The 21,248-nt window shown below is 39.2% G+C and overlaps 1 protein-coding gene across 27 annotated transcripts in view; it reads right to left on the reverse strand.

Annotated features, from left to right (window-relative positions):
- Positions 1-20,600, reverse strand: part of cacna1db (calcium channel, voltage-dependent, L type, alpha 1D subunit, b) — an 88,074-nt gene extending 67,474 nt beyond the window's left edge. For 25 of the 27 annotated variants that reach the window (XM_026154064.1, XM_026154053.1, XM_026154068.1 and 22 more), the window contains exons 1-3: positions 20,454-20,600; positions 16,272-16,743; positions 15,710-15,815 (exon numbers count right to left, since the gene is read on the reverse strand). In XM_026154064.1, the coding sequence (XP_026009849.1) occupies positions 15,710-15,815; positions 16,272-16,743; positions 20,454-20,487 (612 nt within the window). In that variant the 5' untranslated portion in view covers positions 20,488-20,600. Of the gene's footprint in view, positions 1-15,709; positions 15,816-16,271; positions 16,744-19,558; positions 20,406-20,453 lie in introns of those variants that run through there. The other 2 variants (XM_026154059.1, XM_026154044.1) reach the window with 1 other exon arrangement.
- Between the last annotated feature and the right edge of the window lie 648 nt (positions 20,601-21,248).

Here is a 21,248-nt window from a genome sequence, read left to right on the forward strand (position 1 = left end):
AAACATGGAACACAGGGATAACACACAGAACCACACATGTATGCATTCCAACTCTTCGAGTATCTCATTATTTAACCCCCTAGGACCTGCCGTCCACATATGTGGACATCACATTTTGGGTTAGACCAAAATACTCAATGTTGCTCTACAAGGGCCTGATATCCACAAGGACATTATACTGCTACTGTTCTATCGAAATTTTAAACGAATATCTTCATATGTGGCTCTTATTTTTCTTAGAAACAAAAATCTGGTAATTCTTTGTTTTTACATTCATCAGGTCCCAATCAGCCAAAATATCAAAGAGAAATTAAAAATGCATGCTGTGGAAGAGTTCGGGTCTTAGGAGGTTAAAAGCCTGTTTACAGGTAGAATACTATGTTTTTAAGATCAAAAAGATAAAAAGAATAAAAACTTCTTTTTAACTTAAAAACAAAGAGGAAACTTGTGTTGTTTACTCATTATAGGCAATGTACAGACTCTCATGGCAGTGTCAAGAAGAAGTGCAGTTGACTGAATAGTAAAAGTTGCATAACAGTAACAAACACGCAGCAGGTCCACAGTGGCTCTTCATCATATGTGCAGCAAAGCATCCAGCTAAAGGAGAAAACTGGTGTATGCAAGAGATTTAAGTTCTCATTTATCCCGCCAGCTATAAACCTGCTTAGTAACAGATAATCTCCTCATCACATTTCCTGGTCATTCAATCCACTGCCACTTTCATTATTCACTCTGAACAGTTTTTGTTAGAATAATATACATTTTCATGTAAAACGCACAACACCTGCAGGACAGCAGCTTCACTGACGGAAAATGAATCACCTTTGAGCCCGAGTAGGTCAAGACAATCGCAGCTTATACAAAGGCTCATCCATATTACAGTTTGTTCTTCCTTTAACATTTGCTGCCATTAGCTTTTTGTTCACCGCTAAATAAAACACAGCACCTGGTCATTTCAAGCAGAGTTCATGCAGAATGTGGCAATACCAGAAACTCAATATAAAGAGCTTGTACTCAGAAGACTGCGATTTGGGTCAAGTCCAGCAGAACACTGTGTTGTGTCTGCTGTGCAAGGCTTAACACTGCAGTCGCTAAGTGTGCTCTGCTCCGTTGTGCCCAAGTGAGGTTTTAGAAAGCGTATGTGTGTGTTTATCCGTTTATGTGTTTGTGTCCTACATTCCCTGCAGTGTCTGTGGTCCCTGGGCCTTTGGGTGCTAAGTCAGTAAAACAGGCCTCCTGACATCTGGGCGACTGTCACCCCACAGCCTAAAAACCTGTAAAGCCCCCTGGCTCCACTTGCATAACACTCAGATGTGTGTGTGTGTGTGTGTGTGTGTGTGTGTGTGTGTGTGTGTGTGTGTGTGTGTGTGTGTGTGTGTGTGTGTGTCAACATGTTCAGTACACTGTTGATAAAAACTCATAATGTGCTAAATGTAAACATTTCAAGCATTAAGTGAGTGCCATTATATAAAAATATGGCATTCCCTGCTCCAAGCTGGTTTTACGGGAAAACATGTTGTGCAGCACATTCGCTCACTAACCTCAATGAGAGTTTATATTCTTTCGCGTTTAAACTGCATGAGCATGTTTGCTGTGGTTATAGAGAAAAGTCTATATTTAACACATGATAATGATGAAGAGGAGTGACAGCTCAGAGAAGGAAGGAAATGACTCACAATGATGGGACCACACTCTAATAAAGCTGTATGATCACGGATGTCCTGAGGCTACTTTAACAGCGACGACACACACACACACACACAAGCACACACAGCAAGAGGGACAAAGAGAAATATTTCTTTATCTATGGATATCTTTGTGAGCATGTTCACTGACTTACCCCAACCCATCAGGGGGTTGGGACGCATATCTGTAACCGGAAGGTCGCCGGTTCGATCCCCGGGCTCTCTGTCCTGGTCGTTGTGTCCTTGGGCAAGACACTTTACCCTACTGGTGTTGGCCAGAGGGGCCGATGGCGCGATATGGCAGCCTCGCTTCTGTCAGTCTGCCCCAGGGCAGCTGTGGCTACAACCGTAGCTTGTCTCCACCAGTGTGTGAATGTGAGAGTGAATGAATAGTGGCATTGTAAAGCGCTTTGGGTGCCTTGAAAAGCGCTATATAAATCCATGGCAGTGATTACATGTTATCCTGCTCACTGACTGACCCACGGTTGTGTAGCATTAAAGAGATTGGTGGGGGGAAAATTCTATTTCCTTATTTAGACCCAACTTAGTGAACTTGAAGTATCATAATTCAATTAAAAATTAACAACATCACCATATTTGAACATTCTGGAGACTCTAAGAAGAACAAGACTACGAACAAGACTACATTTTAAAATAGTGTTTAGTTGTTTTGTGAGTCTGTTTGTTAAAATTGATAAAATAATACTTTCAGAATTAACACACACACACACACACACACACACATACGCACACAGAAGAACAGATGATGAACTTTGAACACATTGCAGTTCCATCATGTATCACACACACACACAAATACCAAATATGTTCACACAAGATTTGCGCATGAACTTTCTTTCCCGTTCATGGTGTGTCAACACTTTCTATCTGTATTATCTGCAAGCCCAGGATGAATGTACTCTCTCTCTCTCTCGCTCTCACACACACACACACATACACACACATACACCCTGAAGCATAAAACTGCTGTTGACATTTCACAAGACACTCACACACAAGCATGGACACACTTATACGTAGTCCTGACAAATGTGCAGTGAGCAAGCTTTAACAGAGTGTAAACCAACAGGATAAATGAAGCTTTAACAACATTGACTTTGGTCTTCTCCCTTCAGCCATCGTTCCCTCACTGCAGCTGGCCCAGCTCAGTCTGATTAAAATGTTTAACTGGCATACATCAAATGCTCAAAAAGTCCCTTTCAGATCGTTATTTGAAACATAATCAAATAAGGAGATAATAAAAACACAGGATGAGGATCTCTGTCTGTCCGTCCATTCCTGCATACACAGGACATTCCTATTGTTGTGTATTTCACAGCTTTAGCCACATAAACTAAATTCGACCTCATTTTCCCGCTTCTGTCAAAAGCCAGTGTGTGCACACTGTGAACACGTTATCATCTGATCTCTGTGCAGAGATGTTCTTCCATTCTTTTCATTTTATGGGTTTATGTTGAAGAGATATGGACCTTTCAGTGGTATAAAAGAAAACAGCCTTGTGAGGCTGAAGTGAACTACAGAGACACACTGTCTCAGTGCCGAATGAATTTTTGTTCTCACTTATGCTAGCTATCCTTATTATTATCGCATTAACCATTGCCAGAAAGTTAAAAATCTGAAAAATGGATCAGCTGCGATTAGTAAAACAGCAAAATACTAACTGAGGTGTGCGGTGCTGATTCTCATATAGAAGAAGAATAGAGACCCATGTGGTTATGTGATGGGTGTGATATGTTTGTCTTCACCTTTTTCTAGAACAGTCTTCCTATCTGTAGCTATCACTGCCAATCTTTCTCTGCTCAAACACATACAAACAGCATCCATGCTTTCTGTGCCTGGCTGTTAATGAGAGGGCTTCACCTCACATACAGCACATACTCACATGGGAACACCTACATCGTTCCTTACACCCACCTACACGCATACACTATATACATGCATACACATAAAAAGGAGACACTGCACCTGCATGCAAATGGACACAAGAAAGTAGAAGAGGAGATCTGACTGTTTATGCTAGGTCTCATGTTATGCTAGTCTGATCCCAAATACTGATCCTAATGCATCTTTGTCTCCTTCCTCTTGTTTCGAATGATTGTGCTCCTCAGTAATCAATAGAAAATATGGATGAAATCAGCCTGACAGGAATAGTTTTAATAACTGTGTGATCTTAGACTCTTAATGACCACGTTTCTCTACATGTATAGAACAAAATGTATAGCAGCTCTATACGGTTGTCCCTTCTTTTTACACATGTACAGAAAAACACAGACGCTCACATGCTTGAAAGAGCAGTGCGCTGCTTTGTGTGACCCTCATTTCGCCTCTTCCCTAAACCTTTAATCCGTGCCTGAGAGAAACTTATGTAACCATTTTTAAGACTTAAGTCAGATGTGGAAAAACACATTTTTAAAAAAACCCATAAGATCGCAACAAATGCATATACACAATTGTATGCTGACTGTCCAGTTGTACATATACAAACAAACAGGGCTCCTGTACAGTATAGATGGATGCACAATAACACAATATAAGAATAGCAAGGTCAGTTTCTCAACTTCCAGGGAAAATGTTCATGTGCTGTCACAAACATACACTTTCTTTAAAATGTCACCGTTAAATTGCATTATGAAATCTTACCTTTACAGTTTAATACAGTTAGTTTCAAATTAAATATGTGATCGGCAGCCAATTAGAAGAAAGCTGGCTTGAACAGACAGTGTCCTTAAAGTGAAACGAGCTAAAACAGCATCAGTGAACTGAGGGGATGTACCACCTTCACATACGGTTAAAATGAGCATAACAAGTCCCCTTTAAACACTTTTGGAGTCTGCTGTAGATAAAAAAAAAAAAAAAACATCACAGAACATCTAAATTAACAATTTAACCTTAAACATTTTAATTCCCATAGGTTTTTTTTCACTTGCTAAATAATCAGAACTTTGTTATACAATAAAAACGTTAAATTCCTTGCTCTTACCGTTTTTCCTTAAAAGAATTAACATTTGTTGTATTCATTTGTGGTCGCGCACAAAAAACAATTTATTACTGTAAGAGAATCCTAAATTTTTAAAACAGTTTTTTTTTTTTTTTTTTTACAATGAGTGGATGAATGTAAATACACATAAATATGCACACACATACAGGGTAGCACAGTGGTCCAGTGGTTCATGAACTTCCCTCAACCGCAACCCTTTGTGAGTTATCGCCAGGTGCTCTGGCTTCCTCTCCAAGCATGTCTCCAAAGACAGGCTTGTTAGGTTAATTATAATGATTCTAAACAGTCTGTAGGCGTCCGTGTGAGCTTCAAAATTTGCCTGTCTCTGCTTTAGGAATCTGATCGACTGGTGACCTACCCTGGGTGTACCTCACCTACTGTGCGATGTCAGCTGGGCTAGGCTACAAATGCACCCCCACCCCATCCCCACTTGAAAATAACCTTAGGGATGGGTTGTTTTTTTTTTCAGGCAGGTTTTGTGAGAACAATTTTTATATTACAATCAAGATGAATGAAGTTTAGGCGAAGCATGGATTTTCCATGGTATGTGCTTTGACTTCATGTTATGACTAACAGTGAAACAACCCTCCTGCAATGTCTGCCTATGGTTTTAATCAGAAAATTATGTGGCTCATTACCATGGTTTTAATTTTAATATCCAGCATTAGCCAAAAAATTATTCAACCTTTGATCTCTGACTCATGCTGTTCATGTGAAGGCTCACCCACATGCAGTAAAAATTGACTCCAATAATGAGGACAGACTGCACACACAGCCAATCAGGTTAAGTGGGCTGATACACTGAAAACTACTCAGAAAACACATCAGAGAAATTAACAAATGTTAAACAAATTTTTGTTTTGTTATCAAAAAATTGTCTGCTTTTTTTTTTCTTCCATGATTGTTCATTATGTACAAATTGTCACATCAATATTAAATGCCTATATGTCTCCCACTGACTGCAGCACTGATAATACAATTTCTCTCTCAGTATCACGCCTGCTCTCTTCCCTTCATGCCAGGTTTACAAAGCAAGGACACGAATGGAGCTAAGCAATGAGTCATCCTCTTCCTATATAAGCAAAAATATATTATTCATTGTGATAATCTAGAACACTGGAGAAACCATTTGACCCAAAATAATGAAAGTGGACTTTATTTGAATAGAGCCTTATTTTAATAGGTATTAGAGCATAATTAAAGGTAGTAGTTTGTGCGCTTTTTTAAAAAGTTTTTTTTAGCTTGTGTGCTTTACAACACACAGGTGAACCAAACCAGAAATGTCTATTCCACACTTTACTACATTAACAGGTCCTAGCCCAAGCTTCACAGCCCCAGGGGTGGAGGGTTTGGTGTAAGCTAATATATGATATCATATAATTCATTTTTTAATTATATTTAAGTGATAACATGAACTGTTCAAACACAGACACAGATTCTACACTGATCAGATTTGCTCTTCTTGATCCGACACTTTCAGATATACTTCATCTTATTTAGTCCACCATGACGATTGGATGCGATTTAATTTGATTTATATGTTGTGCCTAATGTTCCCCCTAGGCTGCGCGTGTGCGCAATTGCGCACTACTGGCACGGTCTCTGCGCAGAAAAAAGTCTGCATTGCGCACACAAAAAAAAATTAAAGTAAATACGTTAGTCCAGCCAATGATGCGATTCACATTCGTATATGCGCAGCTAATCAACGTCGTTGACAGGCTATGACAGCGTCCTTATGTACCGACACCGGCGTTTTAACTAGCAAAGCGGCGTGGCTGATGTGGAGTGAAGCCACGTTATTGACAACTTGTACAACCATTGGAGATGTGAGCAGGACAGACGGAACAATTGACAAGTTTCCTTGTGTGTGTCACAGCAATGAGGTGACTGCTGAATGTTACAGGTGTTACAGGAGTGATACATCTCCTGTTGTCAGGCCTGCAGGTATCAGGCTGTTGTTCTCCTTTGTCTCATAGTGGACAGAAATTATTTTTGGAGTGACACAAATAATTTGTATGGCATCAGATTTGATGCAGAACAGCTGATTGTTCTGTAAATATTTTGAAATGTTTGTTTTAAAAAAACGCCTTTGCAGCATTTTTAGGTAAACAGCTGCAAAAAACTTTGTTTGCAAAACTCAGTTACTTTTTTGAAGAACTAACTATATAATTAATTGCCCAACATTGGTTATTATATACTGTATTTTGCACACAGAGAGTTACAGGACTCTCTCCCAGACCACAGACTCATAATACAAGTCAGAGCTTTATTTTTATTTTTTTAAAAAAGAAAAAAAAGAAAGAAAGTTGTGTTTTCAAAATTGGAGTTCAAGTTATTTTACTTCCAATAGTGTTAACATCCTAAACGGGTCATGAACAAGATTTTCTTTAATTTTCATTGTAAGTGGGCTAAAGCAGTTAAAAGTAGTCTAACATAAATGCTGTGATTATTTTGATTATTTTAATAAAACACGTAACTTGGATGGATTCGACGTTGGCGTGACCACAGTGCACACGTCTGCTGTTGCTCACAGTGGTCCAAGGCGTCGCTCAGGGAGTTTACGTGTTCGCTCAGACACATGAAAAATTAGAGGGAACATTGGTTGTGCCCAACATAAAAGAAACTGGACTGAGTGGCTGTCGCTGTCCGATGTGCTGAATGCTTCTTTCAGTATGTAAAACATGAGTCAAAGAAGGTGGATGAAACACCCTAACAGTCAGTGGTCCTGCAGGCCAGTCCAATAGTGAATGGTATAGCCATAAATAAAAAAATTAAAAAAAAAATCAAACCATGAGCTTTGATTTAAATATCTGGCCACGGTTAATATCACAAAGCTTTAATAAAAGAGCTGGAACAGGCTGATAATGAATGTGCTGTATATGATAACTGCAGGCGTGGAACAAGAAGACAGCCTGAACTTATGTTAAGATAAAATGCAAGTTTTTGGCCAAAAGTTGCACATTAGTAGTTTAAAAAGACAAGCAGTATTTTCTGTTAACATGCGAGATGTCACCTAAGTCATGAACATTTTCTTGGGTTAAAGATCTCACAGACAGACACACTTACTCACTATTTTCATTCAGCTGATTCATATTGGATTCTTAATGAGCTCCTGAGGTGATCAGCAGTGAAGGTTTATCAGCTAGTGGTCAAAGGGGCTGTCACATGTCTCCTGAATCACTACCCAGCTTAACAGCATATGCATTCTCCACTCTGCACAGTGAGGGGAAGTGAAGAGAATAGCAGAATGCAGAAAAGGTGAGGCGTGTTAAATAAAGAAAATAATAAGAACAGACAGAGATCTGAGCATAAAACTAGGCTTCAAAGCGGAAAAGCTGAGGTAGTTAAGGAGACAGGATGACACATCTAATAAGAGATGAAGAGATGAGCAGAGAAGACTGAGAAGTCTGAGGCTAAGTGTATACCTTCATGCTCAATTTCAAGCATCCACATGTGGAGATGGCTACTGCTATCTACAGTTAGGTCCTTAACTATATAGACAATTATCCAATTTTTTTGTAATGAACATGAAGTTTCACTTCATCAGGTGTAATATTTTTTTTCATCACTTTGTTCATCTCAAGCGAGGTCAGGTTACCATGGTAACACGTATCCATCTGCCACATACTAGTGAAATTTACACAAAGGTATGTTGGGCGACAGTAGACATAGTGAGTGCATATTATGTGATTTCAGATGTGACGAGTGATGCTTAAATAGAGATCTGAAGAGCATGTCTGACACAGAAAGACATTATCTGACAGCAGAGGGGAGAGAATTTGATTCAGTCACATGACAGAGTTTGGGTTTTGTTTTGTTTTTTTCAAATTTCCTCTCTATTAGATGACCCTCCCACGTATAAGCTCCCACCCTACATCTCTCCACTCATCCACTCATCCAATCCTCCAATCCATCATCCATGCGTTCACCCCATCCACCTCCCCTCGCTGCAACCTCCGCTCATTTAGTGACGGATAATCCACTGGCCAGCTTAATCCCTCAACCTGCTCACACACACGCACACTTTCGCTCAGTCCCAGATACTCATCCGCAATCTCAAATATACAGACCCACAAATACACAGCAAACAGTCACATTTCTGAACCGAGCACCGATGAGATCAGCCCTAAACTTAACTGTTTCTCATATGAACGGGATGAAAATTCACCAGAGGAGCAATTTAAAATGCATTTCACATTTTTAGGAGTATTTTGTAACAGGCAAGCATGCATTGAATTAAGCTTTGAAACCTTTAAACCACTGTGATTTAAGAATATTCTATTTAAAAATATTTATATGTCAACATGTCAAAACTTTATTGGTAAAATAAGCTGTAGGTCAATGAGATAAGCATTAGCATTAACACTAGAATCTGCAACTGGATCCTAAGTGTAGATATTTACTCAAGTATACGTGTTATCTTTGATGAGCATATAGACGACAATGGAGGGCCAATTTAAAAGCATTTTGCTTTTCTTTGTGGTAAATTTACCAGAGTTTTGTTTTTAACAATCTATTTCTTTTCCACTTCCCCATCCTTTGCTGTGAATGAGCTGATCAAACACCTACACAGTCTCTAAAAGTGCAAAGCACCTGCTCGAGTGTTGTCACTTATAGAGCCTCATGACATCTTTTCAGTGGTCTTTTCCGTGCATTTAGACACTATCCTTATTGACCTGTCCTTCACACTTTATGAAAACTCCTCTAACTCTGCTAAGAACATTGCACTTGAAACAAAGTGGTTTTCGGATCATATAATTGAACAAGACCACTTTAAGATGCCAGTTTTCACATTTGCTTTCCCCATTTATAGCAGTTCTTATATAAAACTACAAAGACTTTAGGCACATGCGACCGAGCTTGAAACGAACTGCTAAAATGAACAGAAAGCTACGCACAAATATGCAGAATCTGAAGATAAGCAGCAGATTTACTGATTGACTGGGAATGTTTTTACAGGCTTTGGTTCATGACAATAATCAGCGTGTACGGAGAGGAACAGAGTGAATATATCTGGTAAAGATGCAACTTCTGAACCATAGGATATTATCTGATGAATATTTTGCTCTTTTTGTTTTTCTGTTTTATGTGTATGTACTCATAAACAGTGAGTGAATCAGTCACTGTTTCAGGGGCCCTGAGCTTAGATAGTCACTGGGAACTGTCAACACAAGCTATCAGATAACAGCTAATACGTTCCCAGACTGCTTTTGAAGTGTATTGAGGCTTTAACACCTTTGACGCCATCTCAATTAATTCTTAGCTTTTACAAATTCCAACAAAATATCTGCAAGATTGCATAGAGCCCCAAGTTAAATAAAGAATCTGCTTCATTTGTAAGTAGCGATCAGCATTCCGATGCTTAAGTTTATAAAACATGATGTATTGTATTGCTGTGCTGCGAACATCCCAGCACTCTAAGTGTAATCGACCTCAATCAGCTACAAGATCAATAAAGAAAATAATACAGTAACATATTAAAGCAGCTGTAATCCCCCGCTGAACCAAAAACAACTGCATTTTACACACAGGATTACAAAGTCAATAACGTTCAGTTCACTGCTTTGTTTCACTCTCGGTGCTTTCATTGTCCAGTTTTAAGCAACAGAAGGTGCAAAGAAAAATACAAAGTCTATCGTTTTTTTTTTAACATAACAGCTTCCAGATTCTTAAATCTGCCATTTTTTAGTTATTTTCTCTGTCAAATTATGGAAAATAATGGTTTAGATGACACAACCAAGAGAATGATCATTTTGTGCCCAACTGATTTATTGCTCGGCCAGTATTAGCTAGTTGTTGATTTATTGGTATCAGCATTCTAACAATAACAATAAATTAAGGTGAAGTTTGTCAGAGGGAATTCTTTCCTTCAACTTTCCTGTTGGCAACACGTTTGGAATGCCACAAACAACCCGCTGATCCGAGCAGAGGCGAGATGAGCGCAAACGTGTATATAAATAACTACACATAACAAATGAGATGGAAATCTGTTTCTGTTTCATGAGTCTGAAAAAAAAAAAGCCAAAAAAGTTAAAATATTTTTTTCCTGATCATGTTGATGTCGGTCTTAAATATTGATCAGGCTCTAATTGTATTGATCATTTCTGAAGATCAGTAACCAATAGCCAATAAGCATCAAAACACAATGAATTGGAGGTAACCAGATAAAAATATTTTAACCACATTTTAAATTATTGCAAAACAAGAAATACATAAAAATTCCGTTTTTTTTTTAAAGTGTTTCCTTTTAAGAGGAGAAATCGTTATGTGATGCGACTCTGAAATTCACTTTGACAGAGCACAGTTGCAAAAAGATAATACTTTTTTTTCTCTCCTCCTCACACATACTGTACATTGTGCAGTGAGGACGAGCGGAGACTTGGGCAGCGTGAATAATCCCCATCTGTTGATGGAAAATGTTACGTTTTTCTGTGTCTGTCTCTCAGTCACTCACACACAAACACATCCACGCATGCACACAATTCCCTATGATGCTAAGAAGGTCCCTTGCCAGCCTCGGAAAAAGAAATAAATAAATGTTTGGAGCACATGACAAAGTCCTCTGAGGACACTGCAGGTTAAAGTTATGAGAGAAAATGTATTCTTGCTCCTTTGGCAATAAAGTGCGGCATAAACTGCACAAACACACAAGTTAAATCAGCACGTATCTCATTTTGTCCGTTAGTTTCCTTCAGTCTTTTCTCAGCCCAGTCCTGTTTCATCTAAACATAAATGTATAAAATTCTGTGAGCCATTTACACGAGAGGTTGAACTTGAATATATTTAGACTTCCTTGAACATGTAGATGCCTGAGGTTTATCACATCAGAACAAGTCAGACAGAGTGAGAATAGCCACAGTGACAAGCCCGGTCATCTGCTGTTTCAATCAGATTCACACTGACATGAAGATTTTGGGTAAAGTTGGAGGACAGAAGGTTAAATGTCCTTCTTCAAGAGACAATTGGGGATCAATAGGAATAACGTGTGCACTTTCACAAGGGCACAAACAAAGGACAAGCTTCTGATTTCTGTCACTTCATTCTGTCATTTTCATCAGTCCACTTAACTTCTAAGCTGGATGATGATTATTTTTTATATTTAAAAGCCAGAGTTTTGTAACCAGTGACTTCAGTACAAGGAGACAACAGATAAAAACCACTGATGGCAGCCTCAGAGTTGTGATTCTAGATTGACAATTTGGCAGATATCAAAACAAAATTAGTGATGCAGAGTCTAGTATTTAAGATTGTGCATGTCACTAAGACAATTCATTATGAGTTTAGTTTACATAGTTCTAGCATAAACACATTTTTAAAAATGTAATGCAGTGCATTACAATCAATAACTTTCTATAAGTTTCTATTTATTATTGTTGCAGTGAATAATTTATACATTTATAGCACTAATAATAAACACTGAGTCTTTAAAGACACAGAAACATTGCATGCAGCTTTAATGTATTTTTTAAAAGTGTTTATAAGTACTAGTCAGCAGTTAGCTGTAAGTAAGCTCATTTTACTTAAAGTTTGAAGGATACACAGTTTGAAAACCCTCCTAAAAGGTTTTCTCTATCACTGAATAATGCAGAAATATAAAAGCAGGTAGCAATGTGCAAATTGTTATTGAATACTATTATTATTATATTATCAGTTTTAATGACATGCTGTGTGTTCAGTTAGCTCTCAACAAACCAACAGATATTTATTCTACTTATAAGGGTGGGCCGGAACTTTGCAGATGCTGATGTTAAGTATGTTGTGTGTCAGTTTTGGGAGTGAAATTATGGAATCGACTTAATGATGAACTGAAGATGTGTTTCTCTTTGTCATTTTTCAGGAAGAATTTAAAAATTTGTATCATTCAAGGTTTCGGAAATTTGGTTTGATGAATAACTTTGTGTTGATTTAATTTCTTGATTTATCATTGATTTCTTTTCAAACTGTTATATAACTGATTTATCAATGCTATTTATTTTCTTGGTTAAGGATTTGATTATTCCTATGGGGTAAAGGATATGATAATTATAAGCCACAAGGCTTCAGCCTATTCCTTTTTTGATTATTGTATGATGGAGTACTTTTATGTAAAATGATAATCTGTGTTGTTGACCGAAATAAATTTCACTTCACTTCAGATGCTTTAAGAGATGCAGTGCAATACACCAGCATCCGTCCACCCTGCATTTTACCTTCACTTAAATATTTTCTGCTGAAAGCGGTCAAATATCATCATTGTTCTCTGTAACAAGAAGCCAGACTATTTATCCATTTCAAGTGTTTGCCTGCGCTAACACTATGAACACCATAACGAGAGGGTCAAGATTCACATTTCATCAGTCTGTTCTGAACAAAAAGCCATTTATTACCGAAGGCACTCTGACATGTGACGGCAGGAAAAGCACAGGTGTAAATAACAAAATGGATAAAATGCGAGTTGGATGGTTTCGTTTCAGCGCCGTGCTGTTGTTAATGCTGGCTCGCTGACACGCTCACATGAGACACAAATCCAACAGAGTCATTGTTAATGTCGTTGTTGACGGTGAAACTTTTTAGACTCATGTCTATGATGAGAATTACAATCTGCTGGACATTCAACGGTAAACCAGACAACAGTAAAACACAAACACAGTTTATTCACTTCGCATACAGTTTGTGTGAATGTACACAAAACCTACAAATCAACTCATCAGATAGATTTAATCACATGTGCAAAAAATCAATTTTCTATTTTCTCAAAAATGATCTTAATAAAAAAAACATTAAACTGGTGCTATACACGTAAAAACGATGATATTTCTAAGATCTGATCTAAAATTGTTTTCTTGCATTGTAAAGTAATAACTATTATTCTGTTTGTGCTTTGATGCTGCCAGACAACACTGTAATTATGGAGTCAACAAAACAAACTGGTTTCTATGTCAAACTCCGTCTCTGTCTTTTCACCTCAGTGCTCCTCTTGGGAGCTGCTGTGTGACACGCAGAGGGATGACCCAGTGGGTGGGTGTGTGCATGTGTGTGCAGTTCATTTATGCTTTCATAAATGCACGCACCAGTGTTTGTTTGTGTGCCAACAAAACAATGAAACCCAACACATCTATTCAAATATTGCCGGGAAAGCCCTCTGACGAAACTCGCACGTCCAGCACATCAATCTCATGCAAAAGTGTATAGCCATTGTGTGTTTTTATGTGGCCGATGACAATAGTGGAAGTGGAATCAGCTAACAGCATGATGCATGGTGTGCATTCAGCATCTGCAAACGCACACATGGCAAAGCAAAGTATAAAAAGACACGAAAAATGAAACCACAAGAGTATCACCTGTTATTGCTGTTTAGCATTAAAAAAATTGAACTCTCGAAAAATAACTAATCAAATTCATTTTTGGCACTTTGAGCACCACAAAGCAAGTGCCACTTAGTTCTGTTATATTCAAGAGGCTGCAAGCATCTCTACAGTCAACATCTCCCAAACTGAGCAGTATACACAAAACAATCTAAATAACATCAATGGCCACATACAACATATGTTTATTTGATTCTGAAGTGAACTGTACCCCTCAAATACTAGTCAAGCTGTTTTTTAGCATGTGAGGCCCCAAATGATGTGTTCCTTTTGTTTTAAGCAGAGAAAAACAATTCATTTCAACCCAACTCAGGCAGCTCCTGCATCAGAGCTGTACAGGAGCCCGCTCTGAATGTTTGCACTGCATGTTCTCCAAATAAACTAAAAATCTACCTAAATACCTAATTTCAGACTTTTCTATGTGCATGGCTTCAATTTAAATTCAAAGCATCAATCTTCCACAATAAAGGTTATAAAAAGCTGCAAAGTGCATGTATGCCCCCTCACATTCATTATTAAAATGGCTTCACATTAGACTTTAAGTAAGACTACGAACTAGGGCTGGGCCATATCCTACTGTTCACGGTAATACCGGTATAATGTTGGGCAACGATAAGAAAATGAAATATCGCGGTAGAATATGGGTAAAACGTGCATGCGCAGTGCCTTTGTTTTCATATGCACACGGCGGAAAAAGCATGGCGGCGACGGAAAATGAGAAGGGCGAAAGCGGATCGTTGAATGAAACGGATGAACCAGAATTGGTTTGTAAAAATGCTGCAACTTCAGTGGTGTGGAACTGGTTTAGCTTTCGTCCGTCAGATATACAACAAAGCACTATTTTTGGTAGAGCATGCAAGCGGGCTGTCGTTATTACTGTGTTTTTTTGGAAAATACGGCACACTTAAAATCAATCCTTTGATTTTCCTGAAAATCGACAGTGCCCCTTATAATCCCGTGTGCTTTATGTATGAATTCTGGTTGTGTTTACTGACCTTGAAATGATTTTATGTGGTACACGTCGCTTGAAAATCTGTCAAATGTTTCAGTATGACTTTGCTAAGCTACAAGGCCGCACCGCTTGATTGATTTTCGGAGCATTACGGCTATCGTAGGCAGGAACCTCGCGGAGTGATACGTACTGCGCTTCAACATAATATTACCGTATTGTGTGTGTATAACCTCTTTTTAAGTTTTGTGGATATTATACATGGTTATGCTGAGGACATGTCGGCCAATTTTCACTGGAAATGCCTTTTGGTTAAACTGTCAGCAAGGAATTTGCATTTGCACTGTTAAATTTTTATATAACTTTAATGCACATAAAAGCTGCTTGTTTAGAAAATACATTGATGGGTTTGCTTGTTTTTTGCACTAATAAAGTTGTGGAGTTGTAAAGTATTTTGTCTAGTGTCAGTTATATCCTCGGTTATATTGTTATCACAAATTTTCAAATGTATATCGTGATAAATATTTTTGATCATATCGCCCTGCTCTACTACAAACAACAACAAAATCATCCAAATGTGTAACATGACACCTAACCAAGCCTTTGAAGTCCTGCACCGTCCCACAGTACACCCAGCTGACCACAAACAGGCATACATAAACTGAAAGGGTTAACACACGATTACATGAATAACATCCTTGTTACTACTCACCAGTTCTTGGTTGGTAGAGTTGGAGTCGTCTCCAGGAAAGGGGATGTAGATGGCTAAGGCCACACAGTTGGCAAAAATAGACAGCAGTATAAAGATATCAAAGGGCCTGAAAGGAGGTGGTTAAGGAACACGGTAAGTAAGACCACTAAAAGTATTTTATATCGTACTAATAGATTAAGATAACTGTCATTATCCTGTTAACAGTTTTTTGATTTTTTTTTTGGGGGGGGTATATGCACATTTTTAAAAAGTTATAGAAATGTAGCTAATGATAAAATGTCCTTATTTCACCGAAACTTGCATATAACCGTTGTTTTTCTAATCCATCCCCCAACTAGCAGTTTAGCTAATGACTCGTCTCCATGGACCCTCCCTTCTAATTACAAGTTCAGAATTTGGAATCAGCATCCAATTTCAGATCATGACACTGAGTTATTTATCTCACTGACAGATTCATTTATACTTTCATTCACTCGCTGCTCTGTGACACAATCCATCCACACAAAGACACCAAATGCACTGAGACACCCAGACGCCTGCTGGTCCCTGAGCTAAAAGATACTTCCACTCCACCAGACTGATGCAGGCTCTGCGGATCGGATTGTTGAGGGTGAGGCAGAAAAGGGCTCTGGGCGGTCTGCCGCTGGTGGATCCTCCCTGCTTTTTGCTTTTGGCATACTGCTGCCTCTTCTTCTGTGCCAGTGAGCCCACAGGAGCTGGCGTAGAAGTGGTACAAACTGGGGGACGTGAACTTATATTGGGCTTTTCAGGATCGCCCTGCGCTTGCCGGGCTGCGCTAATGGCGGCATGCCAAGCGAGGACCGGGCTGACTCCGGGTGCAGCTCCACCGGGACCCTGAATGGAGTTGTTGGGCCCGAGGAGGCCATGAGCGGAGCCGACGGGCTTGCCGGTGCTAGCTGGAGGATGAAGGGACTGTGATGGATGGAGCTGGTGCAGATGGGTGTTTCTTTCTGACCAGGGAGCTGAGGTGTCAGTTGGGGTAGTGGTCCTTCTGTTGCTGGCATACTGTGCCCCTGGAGAGAGAGAGTGGGAAACAGGGATAATATTTTGAGATTGAAGTTATAAACAAAAACACCTGAACATGTGTGTCATTGGAGGCATTGCAGAAAAGCTGCAACATTCCAAAATCCTTTCCACATTTTTACAATTTCAGGCTCATATCTGCCAGCTAGTAATAATACAGATGATATACTCACTTTGAATCCCTATGCAAAAAGTAACATATCCAAAATCTACACTAACATTCAGAGTATTCATCTATGCTCATGGAGCAAAACAAAGGCTCTAGAAAAATTGCCTAAAATGTGTTCTTAATCTACACTATTCAAATGATAAGCTTGCAGAAATATATCCTAATATTAGCTCAACGTGTTTACACTTCCATCAAGAACCAGCCACTCCAGCTCGCATGTTTTGCCACAGCCAATCATTGAACAGTTTTCGGAAGAATATTTTTTGAGGCCCTGACATTCTTGTGTAGACAAAACACAGTGGCATCTCCATCTTGTGGCTCTCCTGCCTTTGGAGGTCACGATTTCCGCAGCACCAGCAAAGACAATTGTGTTTGCTCCTTTAACATCTCACAGATGTATTTTCTTGATTGTCAAAAAGACAAGACTCCATTCTTTAAAATCTGGGTTAGAGAAATGCTTTCTATGTTGTGTTATAAAAACTGAGGTACAGTAGAGCCAACTCTCTGGAAAGATTCAGAACCACCTGGCTGCCTTTCACTGAATGGCTATCATAATGCTGCTGTTTTTGTCTTGTTAATGTACATAATAATGGCACACTCATGAACTGATGGTGAGTTAAGGAGAACGAGTCCCCCCATCCCTATTATGTATACTGTTTATGTTATTATATCAAATTGGGGGGTTTTCTGTCTTGTACCCGTAATCTTAGGGATGGATGTGGGGAACATTAAATTTTTTTAGAAAATTATAAATACAATTTGTGCCAATATGTTTCTGATATATTGGCTATTTCAGCTATTAGTCCATATATTGGCAGAGACATTTATAATGGCTGATAAATTCAAAGTATAAGAGTGAACAAGCGATGGGAAAAATACCCTTCAGCCATGTTATTAGCATGGATGTTGTATTTTTTGCCCATCAAAAAGCACTTTGCATTTTCACTGTTGGCAAAGGGATGGAAGTCTACAAAAAAGATCAGCTGGTCACATAAAGGTGTAATCCACAACCTGCTGTGACAATAAAATGAGATTACTTTTAAATAAAATTGTCATTATAGGACTCATAAATAATACCCATAGTCTTGGTCTTGGTCTTAAAAATCAGTCTTTAAAGTGCTTTTCAAACAAGGACACCACTATGCTTTCCCAATGAATGAGGAGACTGAAGATAACCGCTAGAATTTCAATTCAGCTTTTTGCAAAACTCTATTGGGAGCCTAATGGCAGTGGACATACATATATAATGTCGACAACATTATCACTACTTCACATTTAAACTTGCCTTGTACATTTACTTGCTTAATATGCAATTAACTGTCCTTTAAGAACCCATCCAGAGATAAAATGGGCAGAAAAATAAGAAGAAGAGGTGATTATGGTGATTATAATTATGGTGATGACGGGCTTGAAAGGAGCCCAGAAAAGACAGCTATAGAAAGAGAAAGCAGAACAGCCTGCATGAATGGGAGAGACAGAGAGAGTCATTAAAATCAATGCAGACCATGAGCTAAAAAGTCAGTGCCCTTGACACAGTTGCACACTGCAACTCTATAGCACAGTCACATCGGGGAGTGTTGTCAGCTATAGACTGGCCGTGTCATCCAGCAAAAACAGCTCCAACACACAACTAAGCACATAAAGAAAAAGAAAGAAAGAAAAAAGAAATGAGGAATCGATTTGTGTGGGTCATGTGCAATATGAGAGAGAGGCACAAAATCTGAGAAGAATAAAGCTTTTCTTTTAAAAGGTAATGATTAGACAAAGCTGGTTCCTTTATCAGATTTCAGGCAAGCGCCTTAATTTTATTACTTTTCATCAATATTCTGTGTTCGTCTGTGCAAAATCATAGTCACGATGACTCGACGCTCATAGTTAAAACATGATAGTTTATTATGCGGGGAAGTCTATCCAAAACGTCACTTCACTTTAATTGCGCTTGATGTCAGCGCGATCGCAGGTGAGAGGTGCATTCAAAACATTTCAGCACCACCCATCCTCATACAGCGATACACCACCGCCACAGGTGCAGCAGAACAAGTGCACGCTGCTAGTTAATAATAGTCACAGCCTGTCCGACATGTAAAAGGAATTAACCCAGCGCTTCTGCTGGATGTCGCACATCTGTCACAAGATGCTGCAAAACAGCTGTTGACTGTTGCTGTGGTCGAGTTTTGCTGCTTTTGTTTGGACAGCTTCTAAACTCTAAAAGAAAAACTTAGAAGAGAAGGAATTTACTTTTAAAAAGTTCATTTAGGGTCTCGCAGCTTGTTCTGCAGAGCGAATATATTCAAAGCATCCTGTCACATGGTTTCAGAATGACTGTTATAGTCAACCATTTTTCGGAGAACTAGCCTCAACTCGCTTCCCAGTGGATCTGATTACTGATGTTATCACAATAATGTAGCCTACAAGCGCTTACAGTGTTAATACACAATCCCTGCACTGGAATAAGTTGAGGAGGGGAAAAAACATGTCAGCAGCAGCCACGACTCAGAGCATATAATCACACGGATTAATCAGACATCCAGAGAATAAACCAAACGAGCGCTCTCGCCCCCTCTCCCTCTCTCTCTGCTGCGCTCCAACTCTCCTCCTGCGCTTCCACACGCACGTTTTAGGTTTTGTTTTTTTACCTTCAGACTGTTCATCTGCTTCTTGCATCCTCGAATCCACATCGAAAAGATCCGTTTTAAATCCAACTCATCGTTGGAAAAACCGTCCGAAGGTGTCGAAGGCGCGAAACCTGAACAGAGCCTTTAACCTGAATCATAAAATGTTTTCCGAGCGCAGACCCTGAGAGGAGCGCCAAACATTTTCGCCACATCCGGGTGCCTGCCTGCAGATTCACGGCGTATCCGAGAGGACGCGCTGGCAGGGGTAGTCAATCCAGTGCTGTCAATTATCCTCTCTGTGGCTGGGGACGGACTGACACAAGTTGGAGCAATCGCGTGGGCTCCACTGTGCTGAAATCACGCGCGCCCACCAACTGGAAATGCACCTGTTGCTTCCTATTGGGAAACTTGCAAAGAGCGAATGAGATCATCTCAACGTAAACATTTAAATGTTTTTAACTCTAGACGCCAGATGCTGCTTTAAAAAAAAACCCTATAAAAACAAATCATCTGACTGGAGAATTAAGTCGTGCGATGACATCAGAGAGCAACGAAGACAGGGAGAAATGTATATCTATCTCACTATATTAAATTGTATGATCCTAAATTAAAAACTGCTGCAAGGCTGCAATTAAAGGTCGTTTAAAGTACAGCCGTGTACCTGCTTTAAAACTATCCACGGGTTTCAAAACCTCCGAATCTGTTTATCCTTTACGATTCGGTTAAGTGCTGTAAGAAGGTCATGAGACACGTGACTGCACAAAAGAAACCAGTCGGAACAGTGATAAATCTGCTAGAAACAAATGGTGACAACTATACTTTCCCTTAAGAGGGAAATTTCTGTATTTGAGGATGAATACCATGTCCCTATCTTATCCTATCCTATCCATATGAAGAGTTAAACGCTCGGACTTACCCCGCAGGGGTCTTGCCCTTATGATTAACGGCATTAGATCACCTGGCTCTTCTCGGGGGCCTCATTGCGCTTTTTTCTGTCCTCTCTCCGCGAAGATTCGAGAGGAAATGGGTTGTTAGAGCGGTGCTGGAAGGTTACCCGTGATTGGATTACCTGAGCCTGCGGGATAAAGTTTCACGGTGGCGCGTAATCCTCAGATTATAATCCTGCTCCACTGTTCCATAAACTGCAGGTGAGGGAGGCAGATGCAGCTCGGTCCGGACAGCAATCCTGCACAATCCCACTATGCACGCAATGGGTTTAAAGTATTATGTCCAAATAATTACAATAAGCACAAAAAGGTCACGCCAGGACACAGGGGCGTTTTAACTTTTCACTATCAGTCTGCCATTTCGAGCAAAGTTAGGATTTAACGTGACTACAGATGAGTGCGATTTCAAATAAAGAACATAAACTAAAGTAGACGTAAAGTGTCACAGAGGTTTCGAATTAAAACACACAGCCATAAATATCGTTTTTCTTTAACTGGTTTTCCTCAAATAGGTTTTACTATTTGGAAATTATATCCTATCGTAAATATCTAATCATGCCACGATTATTATAAGTTATTATTATTATCATAAATTATTATTATTATTATTATTTGATCGACTTTGAAGCTCAAAAGAGTCACCAGAGTTTTTTTCCTAGAAACATTTTGTATTTAAGCACTCTCTAGCTCTAGCTAAATGCGACTGACCACAATTACAGTTCGGATTAATATGCGGAAAAAATCAGTGCCTCGGAAACTTTTTT

Source organism: Astatotilapia calliptera, chromosome 20, assembly GCF_900246225.1.
Source record: "Astatotilapia calliptera chromosome 20, fAstCal1.2, whole genome shotgun sequence".
In the NCBI taxonomy this organism is placed as follows: domain Eukaryota; kingdom Metazoa; phylum Chordata; class Actinopteri; order Cichliformes; family Cichlidae; genus Astatotilapia; species Astatotilapia calliptera.